This window comes from Varanus komodoensis, unplaced genomic scaffold (assembly GCF_004798865.1).
Source record: "Varanus komodoensis strain SLA01 unplaced genomic scaffold, ASM479886v1 scaffold92, whole genome shotgun sequence".
NCBI lineage: Eukaryota > Metazoa > Chordata > Lepidosauria > Squamata > Varanidae > Varanus > Varanus komodoensis.
The window spans coordinates 231,910-256,400 of record NW_025336624.1 but is presented as its reverse complement, the minus strand read 5'-3'; the positions used below and the strand labels follow the sequence as shown (position 1 = coordinate 256,400).

At 41.0% G+C, this 24,491-nt stretch overlaps 2 protein-coding genes across 2 annotated transcripts in view; one reads left to right on the top strand and one right to left on the bottom strand.

The window, feature by feature from the left end:
• Positions 1 to 19,322, bottom strand: part of EFTUD2 (elongation factor Tu GTP binding domain containing 2) — a 39,580-nt gene extending 20,258 nt beyond the window's left edge. The window contains exons 1-12 of the mRNA XM_044418695.1: positions 19,251 to 19,322; positions 17,367 to 17,481; positions 16,134 to 16,296; positions 14,830 to 14,908; positions 11,767 to 11,842; positions 9,648 to 9,713; positions 7,807 to 7,842; positions 6,052 to 6,142; positions 4,976 to 5,058; positions 3,474 to 3,640; positions 2,002 to 2,126; positions 1,625 to 1,688 (exon numbers count right to left, since the gene is read on the bottom strand). Of these exons, the coding sequence (XP_044274630.1) occupies positions 1,625 to 1,688; positions 2,002 to 2,126; positions 3,474 to 3,640; positions 4,976 to 5,058; positions 6,052 to 6,142; positions 7,807 to 7,842; positions 9,648 to 9,713; positions 11,767 to 11,842; positions 14,830 to 14,908; positions 16,134 to 16,296; positions 17,367 to 17,471 (1,055 nt within the window). The 5' untranslated portion in view covers positions 17,472 to 17,481; positions 19,251 to 19,322. The remainder of the gene's footprint in view (positions 1 to 1,624; positions 1,689 to 2,001; positions 2,127 to 3,473; positions 3,641 to 4,975; positions 5,059 to 6,051; positions 6,143 to 7,806; positions 7,843 to 9,647; positions 9,714 to 11,766; positions 11,843 to 14,829; positions 14,909 to 16,133; positions 16,297 to 17,366; positions 17,482 to 19,250) is intronic.
• A 300-nt stretch (positions 19,323 to 19,622) lies between these two features.
• Positions 19,623 to 23,949, top strand: CCDC103 (coiled-coil domain containing 103). Its single transcript, XM_044418734.1, has 4 exons — positions 19,623 to 19,702; positions 20,998 to 21,143; positions 22,378 to 22,510; positions 23,200 to 23,949. Exons 2-4 carry the CDS (start codon positions 21,007 to 21,009, stop codon positions 23,662 to 23,664), a joined length of 735 nt encoding a protein of 244 aa, XP_044274669.1. The 5' UTR covers positions 19,623 to 19,702; positions 20,998 to 21,006; the 3' UTR covers positions 23,665 to 23,949.
• The last annotated feature ends 542 nt before the right edge of the window (positions 23,950 to 24,491 follow it).

The following is a 24,491-nucleotide window of genomic DNA, read 5'->3' as shown; positions in this document are numbered from 1 at the left end:
AACTTGGGATATACTATAAATTCCATTTTTTCTCCTTTTGTCCTATATTATTCTAGAACACCAGATAAATCAACCTCTGGGACTGGATAATGGCCAGGATTAAACCATACCAATTTCAATGTTTCCCTTGGGATGACCCAGTGGATGGACATTACTGCCATGTGGGGCAGGATTCAGAAGTCCTTTTCTTGGAATGTGCAACTTTGCTTGCTGGAATAATCAGGGGATATAGGTATCAGCCAATTTTTGGTTCATGTCAGTTTCCCCTATGTTCATTCAACTATTCCATCTGACTACACTGTTCTACATACTTTTCAGAAAGAGGTAAACTGTGCAAAAGTTTCATTCATTCATTCATTCATTCATTCATTCATTCATTCAGGTAACTTATATGCCGCCCCATTGCATGAGCTTCGGGGCGGCTTACAATCATTCATTTTGATTCATTCATCATTCATGCATGCATTTTATATGAATTTTAATGCAAAATATGCTTTTAATATAAAATTTGGAACATTCTTTTCAAAGCCAAAAACTATCACTTCAGCTCCTGTGAGCTGATTTCCAGTGGGTAATTCCAAACAATGTCACTGCCCTGTCTCTTCCCATTTTGCCTTTTTTCTATGCTGCATGCAGAGACTTGGCTGATGCTGCAGAAGCCAGTTGCTCCGTGCAGTGCCAGCTGGGTCACCAGGTTTGGGTGGTATGTGAACAGACTGGGCCGGCACTGGGAAGTCCCCCACTGCCTGCATTCTTCTGCTACATGGGAATAGGGAAAAGTGTGCAGAACCCAGCTGTTATCAAGGATCACAGACTGGGGATAACTGCAAGGATGCCTCCAGGGCACAAGCCTAAGACCAAGCCATATCTCCTAAGAGCTTAGGAAGCTCTGTGGACTGGGTGAGGAACCTCCACTAGCTTTGTGGGCTAGAGTTCTCCCATTCCCTACCTAAACATCCATGAACAGTTCTATGATATACCAGGGCAGTCATCCCCAACCTCATGCCCTCCAGATATGCTGAACTACAACTTCCATGACTCTCGGACAACATAACCATTGATGGTGCTGAGTAGAGCTGATAGAAACTGTAGTCCAACACATCCAGAAGGGCACTTGCCAGGAATTGAGGCCCACGCACTGTGCAAGCAGCAAATGTCTTCTGTGCCTGCCACTGGCAGTTGGTGGGGAAGAAAGTTGGTCACTGAGAATGGCTCCTGCCAGGACTACTTGCAGCACCTCCCTTTCAGATCCTGCAGCTGCTCTTTGGTGGCTGCAGCTGATGGGGGAGGTTGCCGGTTGAACAACCAGGGGCCTGTGCGTGTTCATGGGCTTCTTCATGGTTTGGCTTGCTCTGCAGCACTGGACCATGCACAAGGAAGGAAGGATTCAGAAAGGGTTTGTCCCAACACCAGTCCTGACCAGTATGATTTAGGGAAACTGCTCATATTAATAGCACTGCTGCACCAGACAGAGCCTGAGCAGAGAAGATGCTTAACCTCTTCTCCATCGCTTATCTCAGCATGCATATTTGACAGCCTAAATATAATGCCTGCAATTCTGGGCCTAGGTAAAACGGTAAAAAGACTACCAATAAGGACACAATGAAGAATAACCACTCCTTACGTCTTGGGATTGAAGTAGATGTCTCCCCAAAGCCGCTTGGCAAACTCCTGATAATTGATGTCTCCTGTAATAAAGAGAAGGAAAAGCTAGTTTCACCTATGCAGCTGGCCCCTTCATGGGGTTGCTATCACTTGATTTAAATCTCACAGTCAATTCAAAGAAACAGATGAACAGCTTTAGCTTCACTTATGGCATGCACTGAATTTACAAATAAATATATATACCCAATCCATAGATAAATCTCAGCACAGAAAAGTCAACACACATATGCTTATACAACCTGGAACTGGATTTCACAGGATAGGTGAACCTTTCAGACAGAGTCAAGAAAAATCTAAGATTTCCTTATGCATGCACATGTTTTGGCTGACCCTTACCATACATGTCAGTGTAGATCTTCGCAAAGGAACCCAGCGTGAAACAGATGCTATACTGGGAGCTTGCAAAACAGACATTGCCCAGGAGTGGGGAGAGGATCAGGTTCTCATCTGTGGAATACATGCTGGAAAAAAGGGGCAATTTTAAAATCAGACAGCTGTATATCAGACATAAGAAGGGATGATGAGAATTCATAAAAAAAGACATGGACTTTAAGGCTGCCAGTTCTCATCAGTTTATTCACTGTTGTGGATTAACAGTAATTCATGGAAGCAAATTTTATTCTGTGACACAACTGTTTAGCTTTTAAGGCTGCAATCCTATGCACAATTATCAGGAAGTAAGACCCACTGAACGAAGAGGGACCTACTGCTGAATAAATATACACAGGATTGTATTGTTAAACTATTCTGGTTGCTATAACAGGTAATAATATTAAAAATAGCAGTAGAATTTTGTATACAGGAGCTCTATCATACTTCATTCATTATCTCACAACACAGTTGCTATGTTTTTTTTAAATTCCTTTTTAAACATTTTACTAATTAAGGGCACAATCCTATGGATGGCTGCCTGGGGAATTCTATGAGTTACAGAACTTCTTTCTGCCTAAATGTAGGTAGAATTGTGCTTTGCATTATCTTTTAACTAACTAATTCAATGAAAATAATTCTGTTTGTTATCAAAACTTGGCCCTTCCTTCCCACAGCTGCCACCAGAAAAAGCTTCTGAGGAACATTTTGCTCTGAAATGCAGGAAGAAACAATGGATTAGGTCTGAAATCAAATGAAGAAAAACCCCAAATGAAAAGAAAGGAAAGGGAAAAAGAGGAGCAGGCCAGCCTTCAACAACAGATGCCCTGCAAACCTGAATTCAACTGCCATACTCCCATCCAATCTGATCAGAAGATTCAAGGACCACAATTATGCTTTCCCCTCTTCCTCCCTCCCAATTCCTTTTCTTGAGTCTCATGTTTTTTTAGGATTGTAAGCCTGTGGGCAGGGACTGTCTGGTGGCTGATTCTTACAAGCTGCTCTGAAATCCTTTTGCTTGAAGAGTGGGATAGAATTGTTTTGACTTGATAAATAGCATCCCACTCCTTTTAATTTATAAAAAGAATTAGCTGTGTCAAGCAGAAATAACAAAACCGCAGCACAATTAAAATTCATTTGTGAAGAGTGATGGGATGAGAGAAACCAAGCTGCAGAATTTCTAAATTTAGAAGGGCTCAAGTGACATCTCTTCAACTCTCCTTTAACTATACTAAACATGCGAGGCTCCAGCATCAGTCAATGTAACTACAGGTGAACATCTAGGATTTTGTTATTAAAAAATCAGGTGAGATCTCCCCAAACTAGGTACATTATTAAGCATCAATGTAGTGAGCCGACTGCTGCTTTGAATCCCCAGCTACAGCTGGTGCTCTGTCCATGCCCATGGCACTCAAAAACAAAAGATGACCTTTCTGTACCTGATTAAGCCGTTGACTTCATCCACGATGTGTCGCAGCTTGTAATAGGCATCCGTAGGAGGTAGCTTCAGTTCCAGTATCAGGCGGTCAATCTTGTTAATGCACACAGTCACTGCCAACTTCTCCTGCACTGCATGCTTGATCAACCGCTCAGTGTTGAGCATGACCTGCGGGGACACACAACAGAAATGGGTGCCAGGTGGGGCGGAAAGAATCAAGCACTGACCCTTCACTGCTGGGAGTACAGCCTGCAGGTGCATTTATGCTCAACAACCAGCAAGAAGTTCACTTTTAGAATATGCGCTTAATGAAGCATTGCCTCCTTCAAGCCTGCCCTGTTATTTTTGACAGAAATAAAGATTATCACATGAGGACACAAGGGTGCAAAAGAGTAGGTAGGTTACATTCTCTGGAGCAGTGGCCTGCAGGTTTGTGCAAAGACATGGACTGGACCAAATTCGATGGAGGAAGCTCTTGGCTCTGCAGCTTTGACTGAGGATCTTTCTAGAGGGGTGCAGAATTTGCCGCTGCTGGAGTCACCCCCATTCCCACTATTCTCTCCAATTTGGGACCAATCCGGGTTGCTCCATCCCACCCCCACACAAACCCAGGAAACCCAGGGGTTCCCTATCACCAGGAACCCAGGGAGTTCCCTATCACTCTTCTAGAATAATACAGTTAAAATTTATTTGTGAATATTTAAACTGTTTTAATTTTTCTTTGGCTAATTTTTAGGATTTTTAGTGAAGTTAGTCTCACTCTGTATGCCCTTTTGTCATTACTATTTTTGATAATTCCAAGAATTCATTTTAAAAAATTATTCAGTAGGATTTTATCAGCCTTTTTACTTTATTTTTCATAATGACCCTGGCAAAGTCTCCACCCAAAACTCACTGGGCCTAATGATAACAGGAAGCCATTCAGAGATCTACATAACTTGATGTAGTTTGGACCTATAAGCAGTAGCCAAGGAAGTGGCATAATGTCATTGCACTTTTGAGTTTTCTAATCATGTTTTTCTTGATGCCACAGAAGCAAGTTACAGGGCTCTACTGGCAGTGGCAGCACATCTACTGCAATTTCTTTTTCAGCCTTGATTTTTTTTTTCAACAAATGCCCCATTGAATCGCCTTTTTAGAAGTGACAACAGTGGCACATGGTGCCTTTCATCAGCTGAAGCTTGTGAGTCCACTCTGAATTTGAACCTGACTCCATTTTCCTGTTATTTAACTCTCCCGCTTGTCGTTTTCAATAGATACTGTAAATATTTCTTCCTTCTCCCATTTTAAGCAAGCTAATTTTGAATTCCTCTCATTTATGATCCACAGAGTCTATATTCAAAGTTTGGCAGAAACTGGGAATTCCTGATGCAGATTACCAAGGGTCCTGGTCATGTTGTAACTAAAGATAATCCCTTTTCCAAGACTACCCACTTGTGTGTTAACATTCTGTGCAATACTCCACCTTGTTCCAAGAGAAAGAAGTCCCACCCACACACTCACCCCCTCAGCAGCATCAATGAAGAGTACAACGCCATCAGAAATGCGAAGACCTGCTGTGACCTCGTCAGAGAAATTCACATGACCTTTAACAAGTTAAAAACAAAGTGGAAAGTCACTACCTGTACCTCATACAGAAAGGGGTTAACTGGAGCATGATGTCCACTGGCCTGTTGTGCTTCACAAGGTTCTAATATTGTAAGCCACAGGCATTTCTCACACCCACGGTGGAAAGAAACCGCTGCTGGCGCTGAAATAACCCTGTGCAGTGTTCAGCAAATTCATTAGAGCAATAGCTCAAGATGTAGATGGTATACATTTACTGCAGTAGTTAACTATAAATCCTTATTTTCCTAAACAAAGTGCTTAGTGTTCAAGCTGCAATGGCTGTCAGAGCCTCAGAAAACTTGAAAGACCAATTTTTCTAGGACATCACATGCTGGACCTCAAACCTAGCTGAAATCCCTTGGCATTTGTAAATAGTACATCGTTACTTAGTGCTTGGTTTGCTCTGCATATTTTAAAAACTGTGTTTGTGCATAACTCCTAGTATTTATTAAAGCAAAAGTTCCAGGTGTTAATCTGGGGCAGGAAAAAAGAAAAGGAAAGGGGGTAAGTCCTCCTTTGGTAGAAGATGAATTGGCACAGAATGGGGCTAAACAGGGCACTGAAGACTTGGCTTGAAGGAATGCTCCTTCCACACAGGAGGCCTGCTGCGACCAGCCAATGTGTCTAAGCCAATGTCACTTGAGCACTGACAGAAATGGCTCAAAGGATGTTCTCTCTATGGTTATTAACAATATTGTAAGAGATCTGCAAAATTCGATCCAGTGAATGAATGAGTCAACATGTTCACCACTGCAGGTTGTCAATTGCCCTTGAAGAAGGAAATGTTTTCAAAATGCACTGGGCCTGAACAACTTTATTTGCACTTCTGGGCAAAGAATCAGTTCAAATTGTTGCATATTATTCACAATATAAGTGGCTTTTATATCATGACTGTAGAAGAGTCTCTTTTTAAAAAATCACTTGGCCTGAGTTTATCCCTTGGTACAAGTCTCTTGACCAGTTCAACTCACCGGGTGTGTCCATGATATTGAAGAGAAAAGATTTGCCCTTTGTGTCTGGGAGAACAATGGTCACTGGTGTGCTCTTGATCCCAACTCCCCTCTGAAGAAGAAATAAAGACCAAAACTCGTCATTGGCATGAAGGGGGGGAGGAGGCATATGGGAGGAGGCCAAGAATGTTAAGTGAGGTTAACAATTACATTGCCACTTTGCCGTAGAAATCTGCTACCTGGCATGGAATTTGACTTTATTTATTTATTTATTTGGGAAACTTCTATGCCGCCCCATTCGCATAAGCCTTGGGGCAGCTTCCAACAAATAAACAACAATACAAAAATATAAAAATTGGATACATCCAGGCAATAAATAAATTAACAATTAATTAAAATAACATTTAAATAAAAAGGTCTTAGCCTGGCGCCAAAAAACAAATAACGACAGAGTTATGAGAAACTCTGATTCAGAGATGGACAAAGATTTGAGGTCTCAAGATTCTTCTTGTGATTTCTTGAAAAGAAACATTCAACTGCATTCCCTCGCAGAATTCTTAATTTTCTTCTCTGCCTTCCTCACAGCTAAGCCATTGTAAAAATACCAGGAGCAACAGTAGTAATATCAGATTTAAAATTAGCAGTTTTTTAAAAAGAGGGAGGAAGAAGCCAAGCAATTTAGGACCCCCTGCTTCTTATGCTGATTCAGCAGGGTGCAGATAGGCATGTATTTCCAGGTTCCCTGAGCAGTCTCTCAGCCTGAACTTACTCACAAAAGGATGAAATGTGGCTCTGGGCATTCAGGAGAAAAAGTGGTCAAAAGCAAGTACAATTAATAAACAACTGCCCAGAGCTGGAAAGCAGAGGACAGAATATTTTATTTCTGATTCCACTGTTCCATCAGCAATACCCTGGATGCAGCTTACATCCAAGCAATGATCAAGTCCATACCGTACATCGATAATGTTACAGCTTCAAATGGTCCTTGACCAAGCAGAGTATGTCATCACTACTCCTTGTTGTTAAAACTTCCAACAGCACAAAGAAGAATGATGGTACTCTGGAAAAAGTTCTTGATGTTCTGGTGGACAGCTGAGTGAAAACATTAACCCAGTGTCGACATCTGGATCATTACAACAGGGAATTAAAATAGATCAGCCAGCAACGTAATGCCCTTATGCTGAGGCCACATTTAGACCAACTTGCAATTCCAGTTGCAACTTCCAGTTGTTACAGATCTGGAAAGCTGCATTAAGGGGGCAAGGAGGGGGGGTGGAATTGGAACATCATGCTGAAAACCATAACATTTGGGGATTATTATTTTTTGTTTGGAGAAAAAGGACAACTAATGGGAGCCATAACAGAGTTTTGTACAATGATACATGATGCAGAAAAAGTGAAAAGATATATTGTACTTCTCATATAATACTAGAAACCCCATAACACCCAATGAAACTGATTGACAGGGAGTTCTATTCATAACACGCAACTAATGTACAGAATTTTCTGTCGTAAAAGGGAATTAGCCAAATTTATTGATGGAATAGCTATACCTGCCCTCTGACTATGCTTGTGGAACATCGAAAAAGATGACCATTTTACTGGATTCAGCAGGGTTCTTCTTCCTATGCTCTTGATTGGCTTAATTGAGACATTGTTATATGATTTGTATCATTTTTGCTCAGAACAGCACCCAGGAGGAATGTGGGAACAGATCCTGGGACTTTCAGAGTGGCTTAAGCTAATAGGCAGATTCAGCCAGATAAATATACTTACCTCTTGTTCAGTGAATAGTATATCTGTATAGCAAAGCTGAAAGAAACAACAAATCACTGGTTCACTAAAGGTACAATGTTTTTATCTACCTAGTCTTAAGGTTCCTCACCTTCAGCTTGACAGAGAAAGAACAGAGTAAGGAGAAGAAGGAAGATAGTCTGTTTACCTTGCTAATTGCAGAATGAGAGCATTCAACTTTGTGAAGATGTCTATAAAAGATAGGAAAACTGGTGCCTATACATAAATAGTTCACATGAAGGGTCATTGTACATGAAAATATAAATGAAGAAACAAGCTTATAAACAGCTTGTTTATAAGCTTATAAACATCTTTTGGAGATGGAAGGAGATGGCTGGCTACCAATTAAGTGTATAAGTAACATCTGTAGTGAGTGAAACATGGGCCTAGTTCCTCCTGGTGTGATAAACCTGTAACTGAGCTGTATTATTTCAGACAACAGAGGAAGCTGGCCTGATCAAATGCTCCTCCAAAGGACAAGAAAAAAACTTCCATACAGAAAGCAAGCATGTCAGAGCAAAGAGTTCTAGCCTACTTTCCCCCTAATTAACTAGATAATATGCAGAAGGTTTTTCTTAAGTCACATGACTTCCCACCTGCAGTATGAAATTCAACAGGTCTCCCACCTTGGTGGGAGACAGGAGACAGTTCATCAGAAGAATGGCCTTCTTTTTCCTCTTTCTAATTGTCATATCCTATGTATACATACTTTTTGTGTATAATTCATGTATAAACACACAATTTTATGCATATAAGCTAACACGCATCAATTTAAAGTATTTGAGCTTTATCAATTCCATGTTAAATATTGAAATATTGTTTAAATAATTTAAATATTGTTAAATTATGTAAGCCGTCCCGAGGCGTTAAGCAATGGGACGGCATATAAAAACTCCAAATAAATAATAAATATAAATAAATATTTACTGTGTGTTAAATGTTAAAATTTGATATTTAATTTAACATTAATATTTAACAAGGTGCCCCCAGTTAATAGGGTCACAGATTCATGTGTATTATTTAAATACAAGTTCTTAACAAAAAGCAACAAAAAAGAAAAACTGGCAGATGACCAGCAATGTCTTACAAAAGGCATTCTGCCTTTTCTTTCAAAGGGATGGAATCCTGTTACAATACAGGTGCATAACATCTTTCTAACAAGAAAGGAAAGGAAAGGAAAGGAAAGGAAAGGAAAGGAAAGGAAAGGAAAGGAAGGAAGATGCTTCTTGCTTCAGAACTCTCGTTATGCAAATATAATCAATGTACAGCACAATGCTACATATACCTATTCAGAAGCAAGTCCCACTGAATTCAATAAGACTCAGCCCCAGTAAATGCCATCTAGGATTGCAGGACTCTGTTAAACCCCAGGCATAATCAATGGACTGTGAAATCCTATGACCACTAGCAAGAGTCTAGATTGTGATAGGATTTTTCAGAGTCTCAATTCCAGACTTGGAAACTTCTGAACTCAAAGTGCCATGCTGCCCCCTTGGAAGTCACAGCAGGAAAAAGCACACTGGCTGTGGCTCTGAGGTTGCAAAGGGAGAGCAGGAAATGGGTAGCAACAGGCTCCAACAACATATGCAGTACCCCAGTGGTGCCCGAGAGTCCTTCTCACCTGTTCTGAGGTCATACACTTAGCTATTTTGTATAGTGGGAGAAGCAAGTTGCCTCTGCAATCTTCCGTCCATGCACAGAATGCCTCTGATCCTCCAGATTTGTAGGATTACAGGCAGCCACACTGGATTGTACTTAAGAGAGCTTTAACTGGATAGCTATGGGCCACAATGATAGTAACCCTCCTTCTTAAGGTAACTTACATCCTGGTCGTACCGCTTTCTGATCTCAGGATGGGTCTGCTCAATCAGGCAATCCACAAAGCAAGTCTGAAAGGCACCAGAAAAGCAAAAGGGAATAATTGGCATCAGCTAGCTCAGGGGTGCAGAATCTGGCTGTGTAGGGTTTCCTAGGAGGCTGTGCTCCCTTTCCCCCAGTCATCAATTATTTGGTGGTTTCCTGGTTTCTGTGAAGTTTTTTCTTTATTCCAACTGATTAAAATGCCTCTTAAGGCTCAGTTACTGGCAGTAAGAACTTAAAGGTAAAATATGCTATCCTTTATGCTATTCTTTTTCTTTTTCTTTAACCCTGCTTGCCACAGGAGTGTAGCCCCAGGGCTTCACTGAAATGGAATTTGGCCCTCAAAACTTCAGCCATTAATTAGCTAAATGTACCCAACTGAAGAGGCACTAGGATACTGTATTCTGGCTTTTCTCTCCCAGAACCAGTTTGGACCAGGATGACTAATTCAGTGGCTGCAATGTAGAACTTTGTGCTATTCAGAACATCCAGACTGGTAAAAATGAACAATATGAAGTACAGTAGCTCCCTGAAATTTGTGGGGGTTATGTTCCTAAGGCACCTGCGAATTGTGAAAAATCACAAATTTGGTGCTGGCGATGGGCGCTGGCCCCCAAGGCGGTGCAGGCGGGAGGCCTGGGCCAGGCTGGGGGGCGGGCGCGTGCACATGGTGAGGCAGGGGCAGGCGCACACAGAGATCATTTTCTCTGAGTGAGTCCAAACTCGGAGGAAACAATCTCCTTGCGAGTACGCTGTCACATGGCAAGGCGCCGGCTTACTCACAAGATCAGCTTGGACTCACTCAGAGAAAAATCCGGCGAAAGACTGAAGCTGCGAACGCTTGAACCATGACTTCACGGGGGTATACTGTAATACATTTTATAGTTTCTATAAAACTATAGAATGTTATTGTGAACCACCCAGAAAGTTATAGGGCAGCATAGAAATGTAATTCAAGAAGGAAGGAAGGGTGTGTGTGCATGCGCACGCGCACCTTCCCTGCATGACTGTGCTGCCCTATTTGTTTGTTAATGGTGTATTGGTTTATCAGTTGCATTAAATACACTGTGATACTCAGTAATACATAATTACAGTACATGATAATTGCTAAAGTGATTACATAAAGCATTAACAGCAATATTCACAACACCATCAGTAACAAACGGGGCGGCATGGTCATGCAGGGAAGGTATTCCATAAGCTGGGCACCACTATGATGAAGCTCATTTTTAGGTTGCTGCAAGATGGCGATCTGCAGATCAGGGTACAACCAGCAAGATATCCTCCAAATCACAGATCTACTTTATGGAGGGCAATCTCCCAGGCAATCAAGTCTCAAGCTGTTCAGGGGGTTATATGTCAATAGCAAGACTTGTACTTGGCTCTATAGCTAACAGGTAACTAGTGCAGTTACTTCAACACTGATGTAATACATGTATTACCAGTTGCCCAGCTGAGCTTCCTGGCTGTCAAAGTCCACCCCAGCTGAAACTTCCAAAGCAAGCACAAGGGTAGCTCCAATTAAGGTACATTATAGTAGTCTAAATGTGAAGTTTCCAGTATATGGACTACTGCAGCCAGGCTATCCTTGTCCACAAAAGAGCATAACTGATTTATCAACTGGGGTGCTAATAAGGTGCTTCAGAAGTCACTTGTGCTTCTAATGACAAGGATGAATCCAGCAATAACCCAAAACTATGTACCTGCTCTTTCTGATGGAGCATGACCTCAACAGAACATACAAATCACCAACCCACAGACCCTCCATCTTGCCAAAATTCAGTCTCAGTTTGTTGGCTCTTATCCAGCCTATTACAGTATCCAAGCACCTGCTTCAGAACATGCATGGCCTCTCTCAATTCATGGGTCACAGAGAAACAGTGCTGTACATCATCAGCATACTGATGACACCTTTCTTCCCTTGTAAGGACTAGATGTTTGGAAGGACCCCAAGGAGGAAAAACCTGTACAGGCTCCAATTTTTAACAACAAAATGAACTGTGACTGTGAAACAGGTAACCCACCACATCTATTCAACACTGGCCACATCTCAGCTACTTTAATATGTTAACAGATACTAACCTTGCCATGGTGTAGGTGACCACAAAGTGTAACATTCCGGATCAGTTCCGAGTTGTCCATCAAGTCTGCTAGGAAGCTAAGATAAGAGCAAAGGGAGAAAGGGCTTTAGTGATGCCACTGCCAAGGAATCCAGAGAAGTTCTTATTTCCTGACTTGCAAAAGCCTTGTGACCTTTTGAGAACTGTTGCTCCACGGCTGTGAATTTAATCAGATTAATAAATAAAATAAACACAACAGGACTCACAAAACCAGACTGACAAAGGATTATTTACCTAAATCAGATCTCTATCAGTTAGTGGGCCGTAGGGCTGCATGCAATAGGATCTCTCCCCACTACAGCCAAGGAAATGACTGGGAAACTTTCAAAAGCTTTTACTTTCATCTTACCTCTAGTGAGATGAGCAGCTGGGTAGAAGCTGCATTGTTGCATCAGTGTCACCTCTAAATAGGCATAAGGCCATAATGGTGCTACAATTAGAAAATGAGAAGCTATTTCATTTACTTACTTGCCTAAAGTTGCTCTTTCAACTAAGCAGCACAAATTCAGAGAGAAAGAGAGATAGTTTGCTAATACTAATCAATGGTTTATTTAACCCAGTGCTCATCAGAATGTGGGCTGATACCCACCACAGGGTTTCAGATAGTTTTCCGGTGGGAATAAAAAGAGGAGTTAATATAACAAAAACAAGCAACCCCATGCCAATCTATAGTGCCATAAAGTAATTTGGGATGCAAGCAAAGAGTGGGCCAAAGAAGAGGAAACAAGCCAGGGATTAAGAAAACAAGCCGTAATAATTTGTTTGATCATCTGCCAGAGAAACCCTGAGTAAGGCAACAAACCATGGCTAATACTATTATAGTGTATGTGAAAGAGTACTTATTTGGGAAAGAGAACTCAATGAGAATGTAGTTCAGCAAGTAACAGAGGAAGAGGTGGAAGCAAAGTTATATATATTCAACTGCACCAGAAAAGCAACATAGGTGTGTGCAGGTTCTCATCCATGTTTAGCATATCAATCTCCAATCTGGTGCCTTCCACATGCATTGGGGTACAACCCCTCCACTGCCAATCTACTTGGTCAAAACTCTAAGATAATGGCAGTTTTACTCCATCTGGAATATGCCAGGTTTGGAAAGGCTTCTCTAGTGCAATTTGGCGCTGCATTTCCCAACTTCCCTTCCCAATCATTAGTCATTAATAGCAAGCAGAAGGCGGGCCATGGAAACACGGATAATCAAGATAGTGCCATTTGTTTTGCAAGCACTGAGATAGATGGCAGGGTGGGGTGGCTTTTTGTTTTTTGTTCTTTTTTTGGGATTGGCAAGGAGTCTAACAGGTGGGGGAAAAATATGAGTAAAGACATTCATGCCTTTACAACTGTCATTGCTGGACAATTATACAGAGAGACAAATGCCTCCTTATGAGAAGGAGTGATACTGGGCTGCTTGAAAGAACAGCAGGAAGATCACTCCTTAAGAGGTTCACCCAGGATCTGGAAAATCTGAGCAATTTCGGACCAGTCATGCATGTTCTTTCCCAAGGCAGGATCTATTTCAACTGAGTTTCAGGCCTAGTTTTAGTACTGGGTTTGCCCTGGTTATCCTGTATGATGACCTGTGTTAGGAGAAAGAGTGTGCATATTTTTGATGATATAGCTTAATATCTCAGTGGTGTTCAGTATCGTGAATCCTGGTATCCTTCTGAAGCAGCTGGCCAAGTTAGAAGCTAAGGTCAATAATATGCAGTGGTTCTACCTTTGCATGGTTACTTCTAGAGGTTCGTGTTTGGTGGGTACTGTTCAGGTTCATCAAGTCTCCAGTGCAGGGTTATGCATGGATTAACTCTATCCCCCATGCTGTTTAATGTCTACATGGAACTGTTGAATTGGGTCATTGGGGTGTGCTGTCACCAGCATGATGGGGATACGTAGATTTCTTTTCCTTTACATCTGAAATTGGTGTGCTGAACTGAAGCCTGGCATTGGCAATAGACTGGGTAAGAGCCAGTAAAATGAGGCTCAAACCAGAAGAAACTGAGGCTCTGCTTATAGATAGTTCTGCTGCCTGAATGGGAGCAGTGCAACCAGCAGCAGATGGGGTTACACCTCCCATTGAGGAACAGGTGCTCAGCTTTCTGGATCCATCACTGACCTGGTTCAAATGACGCAACAGTCCACTGAAAGTTAACTGACCCTCAGAAATCCACGATGCATGCAGTCCTCTATTATACATATGCAAGACCCAGTCAGGACTGGGCTGCTTTTGCAAGCTGTTTACATATTGCTGCTAGCACAGAATTTGGTAGCCAGACTGCTGACTGGGACTAGGTGATGAGAACCAATCCATTAGGTCCAGGCTCCCCTTTTCTGGTTGTAAGTTTGTTTTCAGGCCAAATGCAAGTGCTAGCTTCAGTGAGTAAAGCCCTACATGGTTAGGAACCACAATACTTTCCCATATGAACATACCCAGACTCCAAGGTCAGCTTTGACAGCCATTTTTCATATGAAGATAGCAGTAGAAATTTGGATGGCTTTTCTAGGTTATCCCTGTCATTTTTCCAATGTCTGCTATTTACAGTAAATATTATTATACCCAGTTGTTGTGGGATGCTTTTATGGTGTTTATTTTAGGTGGCTAAAGGAAATTACTGTAATGTGGAAGAACACTTTGCATAACGCATTGCTTCTTAGATTATGTTTTACAGGTTTATTATTTGTATCATTGTGTCAGTGATTTATATTAATTTTGTGTTTTCTGATACACTAATTATGGGAAGGGAGGGAAAGAGAGAGAGAGAGAGAGAGAGAGAGAGAGAGAGAGAGAGAGAGAGAACATCACTTTAAGACTGCTTTTTGCAGTGAGAAGTAATGTATAATATAATTAACAAAAGCATCAAGGGAAGGCAATAGATGGCCTAAGGCTAAATAATAGGACAAGATAATATTCCCTAAATGCTGTCTGTAAATGTAATAATTTCAGTCATGAGCACTGAAAGAAACACAAGGAACTTCAGAATGGCAGGAGATGAGAAGACAGAGGGCAAATGCTGCATGCTGTACTCACTCCATCTCATACACGGTGACTGGCAGTGTTTGCTCCATAAGAGAGAATTTCTTTGTCTTTACTGGCTTAATAATAGGTTCTGAAATGAAACACAAGAATGACAAGATTAAAGCAGGGAGCCACACTCTACACTGTGGTCAAAGAAGTGGAAGCAAGGAGAACGCTTTCCATGCTGCAGGTCCTAGGTTCCATTTCTGGGATTGTGCCTTGAAGCAAATAATCCTTCCACTTGAGAAAGAGTCTGGAAAGCTGCTCTCAGTCACCAGATGCTGGCAACATAGTCAGATGGCCTAGTTCTCACTGAGGCAGCCAAAGTATGTTTAGGCATTACCATGACAGACTGGAAGCAGATATAATTGCTGCTCCATGCAAAACCCCCAACAAACCAAATAAGATACACATTTCTTATTTGCCCATTATTTTAATAATTAACAATTGATCTTCGTTTTTGTTTTTGTACTTCTGCTATACCTCTGTACTGATCTGAATGCAACTGCTATTGTTTTATTGATTTAGTGTCTTATTGTTTTATTGTGTTTGGCATTCTTTCTTTATATCTTTTTAACTTTTTAACTGCCCAGAGTGTCTTGGGCTATTGGATGGTATAAAAATTAATTAATGCAAAACCTTGTACACACACCTAGCATGTCCTGGAAAAGGCTATGCTAAAACCTCTCTCCCCAGCATGCTAGTTTTATATGCATAGGCAGTTTTATTATTATTACTATTACTATTATTATTATTATTATAAAGAAGCTTCCATATAAATGAATATTCTATGCTCCTTGTCTAATTGTTTTATATTATAACTCCCATCATATCCAATCAGCATGGCCAATGATTTAGGATGACAGGCTGCCACATGCAGGACTCTAAATGTTGAGAAATATGTAGAGAAATTCAATTAATAAAACAGTCTGAAAGTTATCCAGGTGCCCAGCAAAAAAAATTTTTTTTATTCTAATGTATATATTTTAATTTTTATTTATCTAATGGATCTAATTTATTGTTGTAAGCCACCCCGAGGCTTCGGCGAATGGGGTGGCATAAAAATGTTTTAATAAATAAATAATAAATAAATAATAATTTTTTATTGCTATCCCTGGAAGGAGCTGAGGTCATGGACACTGTCTCCTAGAATTTTGAAATTTTCCTGGTTAAGTATTTTGGCAATCTTGTAGGTCAGAAAAAATCTAATTTACCACTTAGATGGGAACTTATCCTTTCCACAGGTCCTTTGGCTGCTCTGTCACCATGCCTATAAATTATTTTAAAACTGATGTTCTGCCCCACACATTTCTCACCTGTCAGTGGCTGCGTGTCTTCCTCCTGTACTATAGTCTCTACCTCTGGACCATAGACTTCCTCAGCAGTGGGATAATATTTTTTATCCTCATGCAGTACCACATCCATCCCAGGATGGTCTTCATCATGGTCTCCCATCTCATCATCATCATCGTCATCAAGCTGAAAACAGAATGAAAAGTTTCCACGAGCTCTTCTAGTAACTTCAGCCCAGAACAATCTCAATTACAGAATTTGGAATTGGTTCACACAGGCATGTTCGTCAACTGACAACTACAATACCAAGCTCAAAAAACTTCATACAAGGTATTAACCAGTGCTTAGCGTTCTCAAGACATTGGGCAGGTGTGCACAATGCAAGAAACCATGGTAAAATCTTATTGTTGTGGGTATGTTGCACTGTGCAGACTTGGCTCCAGAATCCCTGTGTGGTATGATTAGTTTTCTGAAACAATGGAATGAATCAACTATCCTTTAAGATTTTCACACTTCACCATTAATTCTCTCATTGCCTGGACCCAGGATTGCCATTTTACCATTGTTGGTATGGAAATACCACAGAATCCCCTGCCAAGAATAGCAGCAGGGGTGGGCACTTCTAACCATCAGTTTATTGCCATCAGCTCCCTTGCAACAGATGTTCCACTACTCGCTTCATCTGCATTGACCCAGCAATGTGTTGCCCTCTCACCCTGCATTTACTTTTGCAAGCAGGGAGAAGGCACAAAAATACACAGAGGGTGGAATCACAGTGAAACTGCTTGTTTTCATTTAATAAAAAAGTGTGGGTGTTAGAGAGGTTAGGAAGCACTGCAGACACACAGATACACTTGGGAAGGGGAAGAGGGAACCTGCAGGACTGCACTGCACTAATAAGGAGGTGGCTGCGATGGTCCATAGGCAAGAATAGGGAAAAGATGGGAATTTCAACTGCAGGGGCTGCCAGGATGTGTGATAAGAAAGGAGTGGGAAGCATGAAAATTGCACTGCCTGGGTAACTGCATGATTGCCTGTTCAGACAACAATCTGCGCACAATGGAAACAGTGCAGAATTGTTGCTGTATTGCGTAAACATAGCCAGCTTTGGTTTTGCAGCAGCAATGTAACATGGCTGCTCTTGAGTTAATAATAACTCAATAACTTCTCAGAACCTCAAATAAGAACTTTTGAGGTGGAACAATGCAATCATTTATATATCAATCGATCAATCAACAAAAGCATAATCTCGATACCTCATCAAGATCCTTTGTATCCCGACCTATTTCATCATCATCATCATCAGAATCAAGCTCTGGGCCAATGTAATTCCCAAACTCATCATACAGGTCTGCATCCATTTTGCTGGGCCTTGAGGAGAAAGAAAATAGCACCACAGTGCCAATATGTAATCCTGACAAAATAAATTCTATATTTCGCAAATCCTGTAGCCTACAACTTATCTAGTCTTACTTGTATTCGATTGTGAGAATTCTATGATTGCATTTTAGATGATGGTTTTGTCTATTTTTATTGTGAACTCAGATGTTAAGACATCAGTGATAGCAACCTCCATAGTAGTACTTGTTCTCCATTTCTAATTCCTCAACTGGTATACTTCTCTTGTTTCCATCTCAGAACCACAAATCTATCCACTTTCCTGTCTTCTGGTTTACCTAATAACCGCTCTACAACTTTCCATTTGCAAAACAAACAGATAAATAAAAAACAGGTGAAAAGTATGCTGTGTACTTCACAATACTCAATGCAGCTGCACTCTTATAGCCCCCCAACATGGGTTGGAGCTTCCTCATAGCCAACAGTTCTTTCCATGCTGGCTGGCCTGCAAAAATAAAAGTGCATCTTTTGAGCCTGTGGAAGGCTGTACAGGCAAGGCTAGCTGTTCCAGTGGCAGAGAGAGGAGTGAAGCACTACCATCATCCAAAGGATTCTGGTGGTACCTCAGCCTCTTCTCCCCAGATGGCTGAAATCAGTTGCTTAAATGTTTTGAGGCTGAAGGAGGCACAGAGACAATCTTAGCCTCTGCACTCCCATCTTCTATTTGATCCCTATAATACTCTTGAGTTCAGAGGGCTGCAGAAAGATATATGAGATAGTATACTTCATAACTTTGTTTTGCTGTATTTTATAGGATTACTGCACAACACAACCACCATCTCTAAACAGAAAACCCTTACTCCCATTTTTTTTTCTCATTTCTTTCTCATGCTTTATCTGATGCAATTCCCATAAAGAGAGAGCTCACTAGCCACAAATAATTATTTTGATTTTTGGAAGCAATACATCAGTATGCATTTGCTAGGCATGTTCTAATTAGTTTTCCTTCCATAGTCATAAACTTGCTTTTTTAGTTATGCCACAACTCCTATTTTTAAAAACACAATTTCTTAACTACTTACAAATGTATGTTCTTTTAAGATGCAGGCCTATTAAACTTTTACCTGCAACAAAGTCCCATTAAATTTAGTAAGGTCCTTCTAAGCAGACATATATAAGATTAAACTGTTATGCATATTAACATAATGGGGCTTAGAAGCACTTCAGTATCTCCGCCTGTAACTATACAAAAGGGGGGGCATGTAGTTTAGTTCTCTCATCTCCTTTCACCCCTTAGCCAGGCTAATGACCCATGGGACAAATCCCATTTCAGAGACGTTCTTAGGGAATGCTTAACCAGGGGGTGGGGGATGTAGGTAAAGAAATGGGGGCAAAAATAGTGGAGTATGAAAACTGAAAAGTTCTTACTGCCAGCAACTAAGCATTTCAACTTTAAGAATGGGAGTGGGGAGGCCTAGAAGCTACAGAATGATCGGTGATCAGGAAAGACGATGTGAGGCCATCTGGGAACCCCAGGAGGGCCAAATTTGTTCCCTGGGGCTAGTTGTATAGATAGCTCCCCTCTACAACTATAGCAGTATCTGTTAAGACGGTGCTCGAAGTTTGCTTTAGTTCCCTTTCCATTCAATACGGCTTAATCCTAGTAAGTGTGCTCAGAATTGCTTGCAGATTAATTTGTCATTTGGTTGTTGTTGGTTTCTAACTAATCAAGTCCTTACAATTGCAGAAAAAATACACGTGCAGACACACAAAAAGACACACATATATAATGCTTGCCCTACCTACAACGTTCGCCTCTGAACAAAGACGAAGCCTCGTTAAGTTAACGTGCGCTACTGGCGCCGTAGCCCTTCCCGTCGCGCGACACTCGCGTAAAGGGCCCTCCCGCTTCCTCCGGAGGAGGCTGCCCTCTCTATTGCCTGATTGATCTACCGCCTTTTCTCGTCTTCTGTTTCGGGTGCTTGGGAAATATATAAAAATGTGATCCCGATTCTCACTGATGTGAGTGGGCAAGCAATAAAACTAGCATGAAGTTGGCGCTGTGATCAGGCGATCAGTGTGGCCAGCTCTGATGGCATAGGGTCCATCGCATTTTGGCGTATTCTGGTTGTAATGGAAATCAAGCCGGAGCCTTGTTGCTATGGAGATCTGCGGGCTTTGCTCGAGGTTTCCATAGCGTCCGAGATAGGCGCGAGAGTTTCTTATTTTGTGTGTTCTGCTTGGTGTCTTTGGGGTGAGACGAGAGGGAATTTTGCGGTTTATGTTGTATGCGGAGTTACAAAATATATAGAGCCTTGAACTTTCTGACCCTGGCGTCGTTAGTTTGCTCCAGTTATATGACAATTTAATTGACATGGTGCAAATAGGAAAGGGGATAGGAAGGAAGAAGAAGACAAATTCAAATAGCAATAGAGAGAACGATCCTATTAACCGTAGACATTTTCAGCGGGAAGCATAGGATACTTCAGCTTCCCCGGGTTGTAACATAGCTGGGAATTCTGTGCTCCAATCCCCCCATCCTCCTCAGCCCCCATGGAAACACCGTGTCCAGCTTGAAAAATGGGGTAGAGGGAGGAGCAGAGGAGACTGGAGAGGGCAGGCTAGGACTTCTATATAATTGTATTGTCTGTAACCCGCCCAGGGAGCCGTATGGCTGACGGGGCGGCTAAAAATCTAATAAATATCCAGTCCCCAATGCAATCCGTTCCCTCCCTCCCCTCAACCCGAATTTAAAATAGTGTAAATGTCTCTTGATAACTGGAAATGTGTTTTTAGCCTGTGGAATACAGTCATTCCCTCGATTTTCAACGTTTGGGGTGTGACTAAAAGCACATCATCCATGCACAACAGGATGATTTGAGAGAACCCCGACAGAGGTTTGCAGAGGTTCCTAAGGGAAAAAAGGACCTAAGGACAGGACCCTAAAAGTAGTTTTGTACTGACTATTGAGGGTGTAAATTGAAACTTAAAGAAGTGGGAATAGAATGGAGTATTGTGGAGTGAGGGTAGGCATTTGCTGTCATTGTTGAGCAAGTTGCACTTGTGCTCATCTGAACTTGGGAATATGATATCCCTTAGAGCTAGCCAGTGGGGGCAATGACCGAGAAACAGAGCCAGTTGCAGTTTGAATGAAAAAGAACTTAGAGTTGTAAATTAGCACAAGATGCTGTACCTCAGAAGGAATTCCTGTGAGAATCTGGTGCTAGTTGAACTGATTTGCAGCACTGATTGGCTTTTACTGTTCTCTATCTATAGCTGTAATTAAGCAAATTTATAAATGTATTTACTCATCAGCGATCTCTCCCCAAAAGAGTACATTTTCATTCCTAGAATTTCTGACCTTTTGTGAAAGCATATACAATAGCGTGGTTGAATAAACACTAGTATAATTTGACTGATTTACACATGGGTTTTCTTTTCCACTGCTCAGATTAATGCTTTTGACCCTGTGAGTTTCAGAGTTTATCCCTTTCTTTGGAATAAGAGTCATTATTTGAATAATTTATTGGTAATCTATTTTGCTTTTAGGTTCCCTAAATGGACAGCATAATAGATTTCCATGCATTGGAGAAAGAGTTGGAAGAAGCTATTGCCACTGATGAGAAGTATCAGAGAGAAAATGAGGCCAAGTTTCGAGCAGTGCACCAGAAAGTAGCATCCTATGAAGAGTTCAGGTTTCTTGATTTCATAGGAACATAGGAAGTTGTCTTATACTTAACTAGAACATCTGTTTGTCTAACTCAGTAGGGTAGTGGTTTACCACTGTTTCATATAGGGGTCTTTCCCAGCCTCGTCTGGGGGTGTCAAGGATTGAAACTTGGTTCTTCTGCATGCAAAGCATGTGCTCTACTCCTGAGTTATGGCCCTTCCCATTGGATCTTTTGTTAATATGATACAGATACAGCCTGATCTATGTGACAAACCATCAAACACTTCCAGATGCAAACAGCATGATCTTGTAATACCCCTGTTCTCATACCAAGGATCACTGCCTGGGCCACCTTTCCCCCATTAAAATGAATAGTTGAAGGCTGTTTATGTAATAGCCTGTTTTACAATTATTTAGAAGCGGAAATGGGTAGCTATGCTATAATGTCAGTATATCTGTTGCTCAAAATTAACTTTGTGTGTGGGGGGGGCACAAATGAATGGCTCCTGCCATCACTAATCAAACTATATTGTACACTTATTCCCTCTTTTCCTCAACTTTGTGTGTATTTGGGGGAGGGTGCATAGAGAATGAAGAAGTGGTGGAATCTTTGGAATATTACAAATGGAAGACGTCACCAGAATATACCACAAAAATCTGGGAATAAGACACATTTATTTCACAATAAAAACCCTTGTCTGGAGCACCCCTAGTATAGCATGTTAAATGATAAGTTATGCACTGTAGAACATTAAATGTTCGTGTGTAACCACTAGTTATATGTGCACCAGCAATAAAATGCAGCTTCCCCCACATCAAGATTTAACTTCTAGGTGTCTAAACGGAAGGAGGTACTAGCAGTGTTTAAAAAATACGTGCCCTAAAAATGATACAGTAGGGACCATAATTTACCAAGGCCTTTTACCAATAGGAATATCAGCAAACAGTTCCTATATTGCCTATTCAAAGGTGTTCTTAATGTATATCCTGCTTTCCACTTGTTGCAAAGGATGCACAATAAGCTAGAGGTGGAAGGATGCTGGTTTCTGGCCACTTACAATTTATCAACACTTTCCTGTTCCTTAGTCAAAGGGCCTTTACAGGGGGGCAGCAGTCACACCAGGTAAATATGATAGCAGGCAAGCGTTCTGTACTGGTAACAATTATATAAAAGAAGGCATTTTAGCAGACACAGACTTTTATACTATATCAAGCTGCTGCTGAAATTTCAATAATGCTCCCTTCTCGGTTGCTCACAGAGATATTGTTTTAGCATCACACTTGAGGCCTCTAGAGAAAAGGGACAAGGTGAGGGAGAAGAGAAATGTGTCGTGGAACACCTGCACCACGAAAGCAGACTGCAAACTAGAGACTGAGGTGCAGCTGTCTCCAGTGAGTATGCTTCTTTCTAGGAGCTTTGAAATCCTTGGTCTTGAGTAGAACTTTGGTTTGTCCAAATGTTTCATTAAAAAATCAGTGATTATTTTATTATGGCAAATTTTGTCCCAGGATAAAGGATTGGGATGGAAAGCCTTGCTACATTCAGAATTTAGAAAAATTCTGACAGAATGTGTAGTATCATGGGAATATTTTTTTCCTTTTAAAGTATATTTCTGGGGCTTATTGTTTGCTTGGGGACCTATATTTGAAAGCATGCAGTAACTGCAAAAGTTTTTAGCATTCAGAGAGGCTGAGCAACTATCCTATATATAACAGTATCTCTCATTCACTTCCTTTCTATCCTGGATCTTTATATCTATCTCTTAATAATATGCCTATTACCCATAGTTTATTCATATTTTCTTAATATTTTAATTTATATTTAATTGAATGTAAACATGGACACTAGAGAACTGGAGGAAGAATTTGGGTGGTAGGATTTGGAGAATTCAGCATTAAATGCTGCAAACACTGCTTACAAAACTGATAGTTTTCATGGTGGGGTGGCATAACTGCCACATAACAAATATTTACCCTAAACAAACTTTTCCAGGATGAAGCCTGACTCCTCATCCATGGGGTTGGAGTGTGGTTGAAGATCCACATAAGTTGGGAGCCATGATATTGTTCTTTTCCCTCAGGATTTGGACCTGTTGCCTAAGACCTCTTCGGAATTCTACAGAGATTGGCGGAGATGCATGAAAAACAGCCAAGAGCGCTATCAGTTCCTTATGCACCTTGGATCTCAGACTCTGTGCCAGCTCTTCCAAACAGATCTTGCCTTTGGTCTCCTGGGTGAATTCTTAGCTGTGCTCGCTGAAAATGCCTGCAACAAAGACCAGGACTTGATCTTGGAGATCCTGGAGAGCTTTTCCAGGACTAAACGCTTTGGGCTGAATGTGGAACTCCTGGGTAAACAGGAGAAGGAAGTGTGTAGGCAGTTGTTTGATAAATTACGAAGAATGGGGACTAGCCCCAATAATCCTTCTGATCTTTCATATGCCTCAGATGCAGCAGGTACAGCTATTACTCAGATGGATGACCAAGCAAATGGACCTGTTGAAAGAAGGCTGAAGAAATTAATGCATCTTTACCAAGTCTCCTGAATGAGTCTTGAATTCGTATCACCAGCCACACCATTTAGGGAAATCTTACAGAAAGGGCTATTGGACTTTCCCCTTTCAGATGAATGAAAGATGTGCAAGAGTTTGTGTGTGCCCTTGTAGATCTATTAATATCCGTAGAACTAACACAGAATGGATATTCAGTGGATCAGATATCCTTACTATTTGCCTTTTGTCTGCTCTGCACCAGTTACTTGGTTTTTACACAGACTTTCTTTAACCAGACAGTCCATTGTCAATAAATGACAGTTTCTGTTGTGGCTTATCTCATATTTGTTTAGTATTATTATTATTTTTTATATACTGTTCCTCAACACAGTGCTCTCGGAATGGTTCACAAATAACCAAACATTAAAACAATATAATAGGTAACCAAAAACCTATATAAGAATACCAACAAAATCAAGATGAACAACTATAACATAGAATAAAAAATAACATATTGAACCACTGCAAGCAATCATTATAATAACAATAGAAAATTGCTTTGCATGTGTGGTATTGGATTCAGCAAGGCTTAGCCTCAGAACATGTATGCCATGGCAAGCTTCAGCCAAAATAGTATTGTGATTGTGCTTTTGAGCATATACATACCATTTTCCCTGAATAATGGATAATGCCTACCAGCCCTTCTGACCTGGGATTAAAGGGGAAAGTTTCTAGGTCAGAGGGAAGAAAGTGAAGGCGTTTTCAGATAAAGTCTGGAGAAAATGTATAAAAATCAGAAATAGTGTTGTGCATCTAGGCTAATGTTAGCTTGGCAATATTGTAAACATTTTAAGTTTTAAATCAAAGGAATAGAAAGCAAA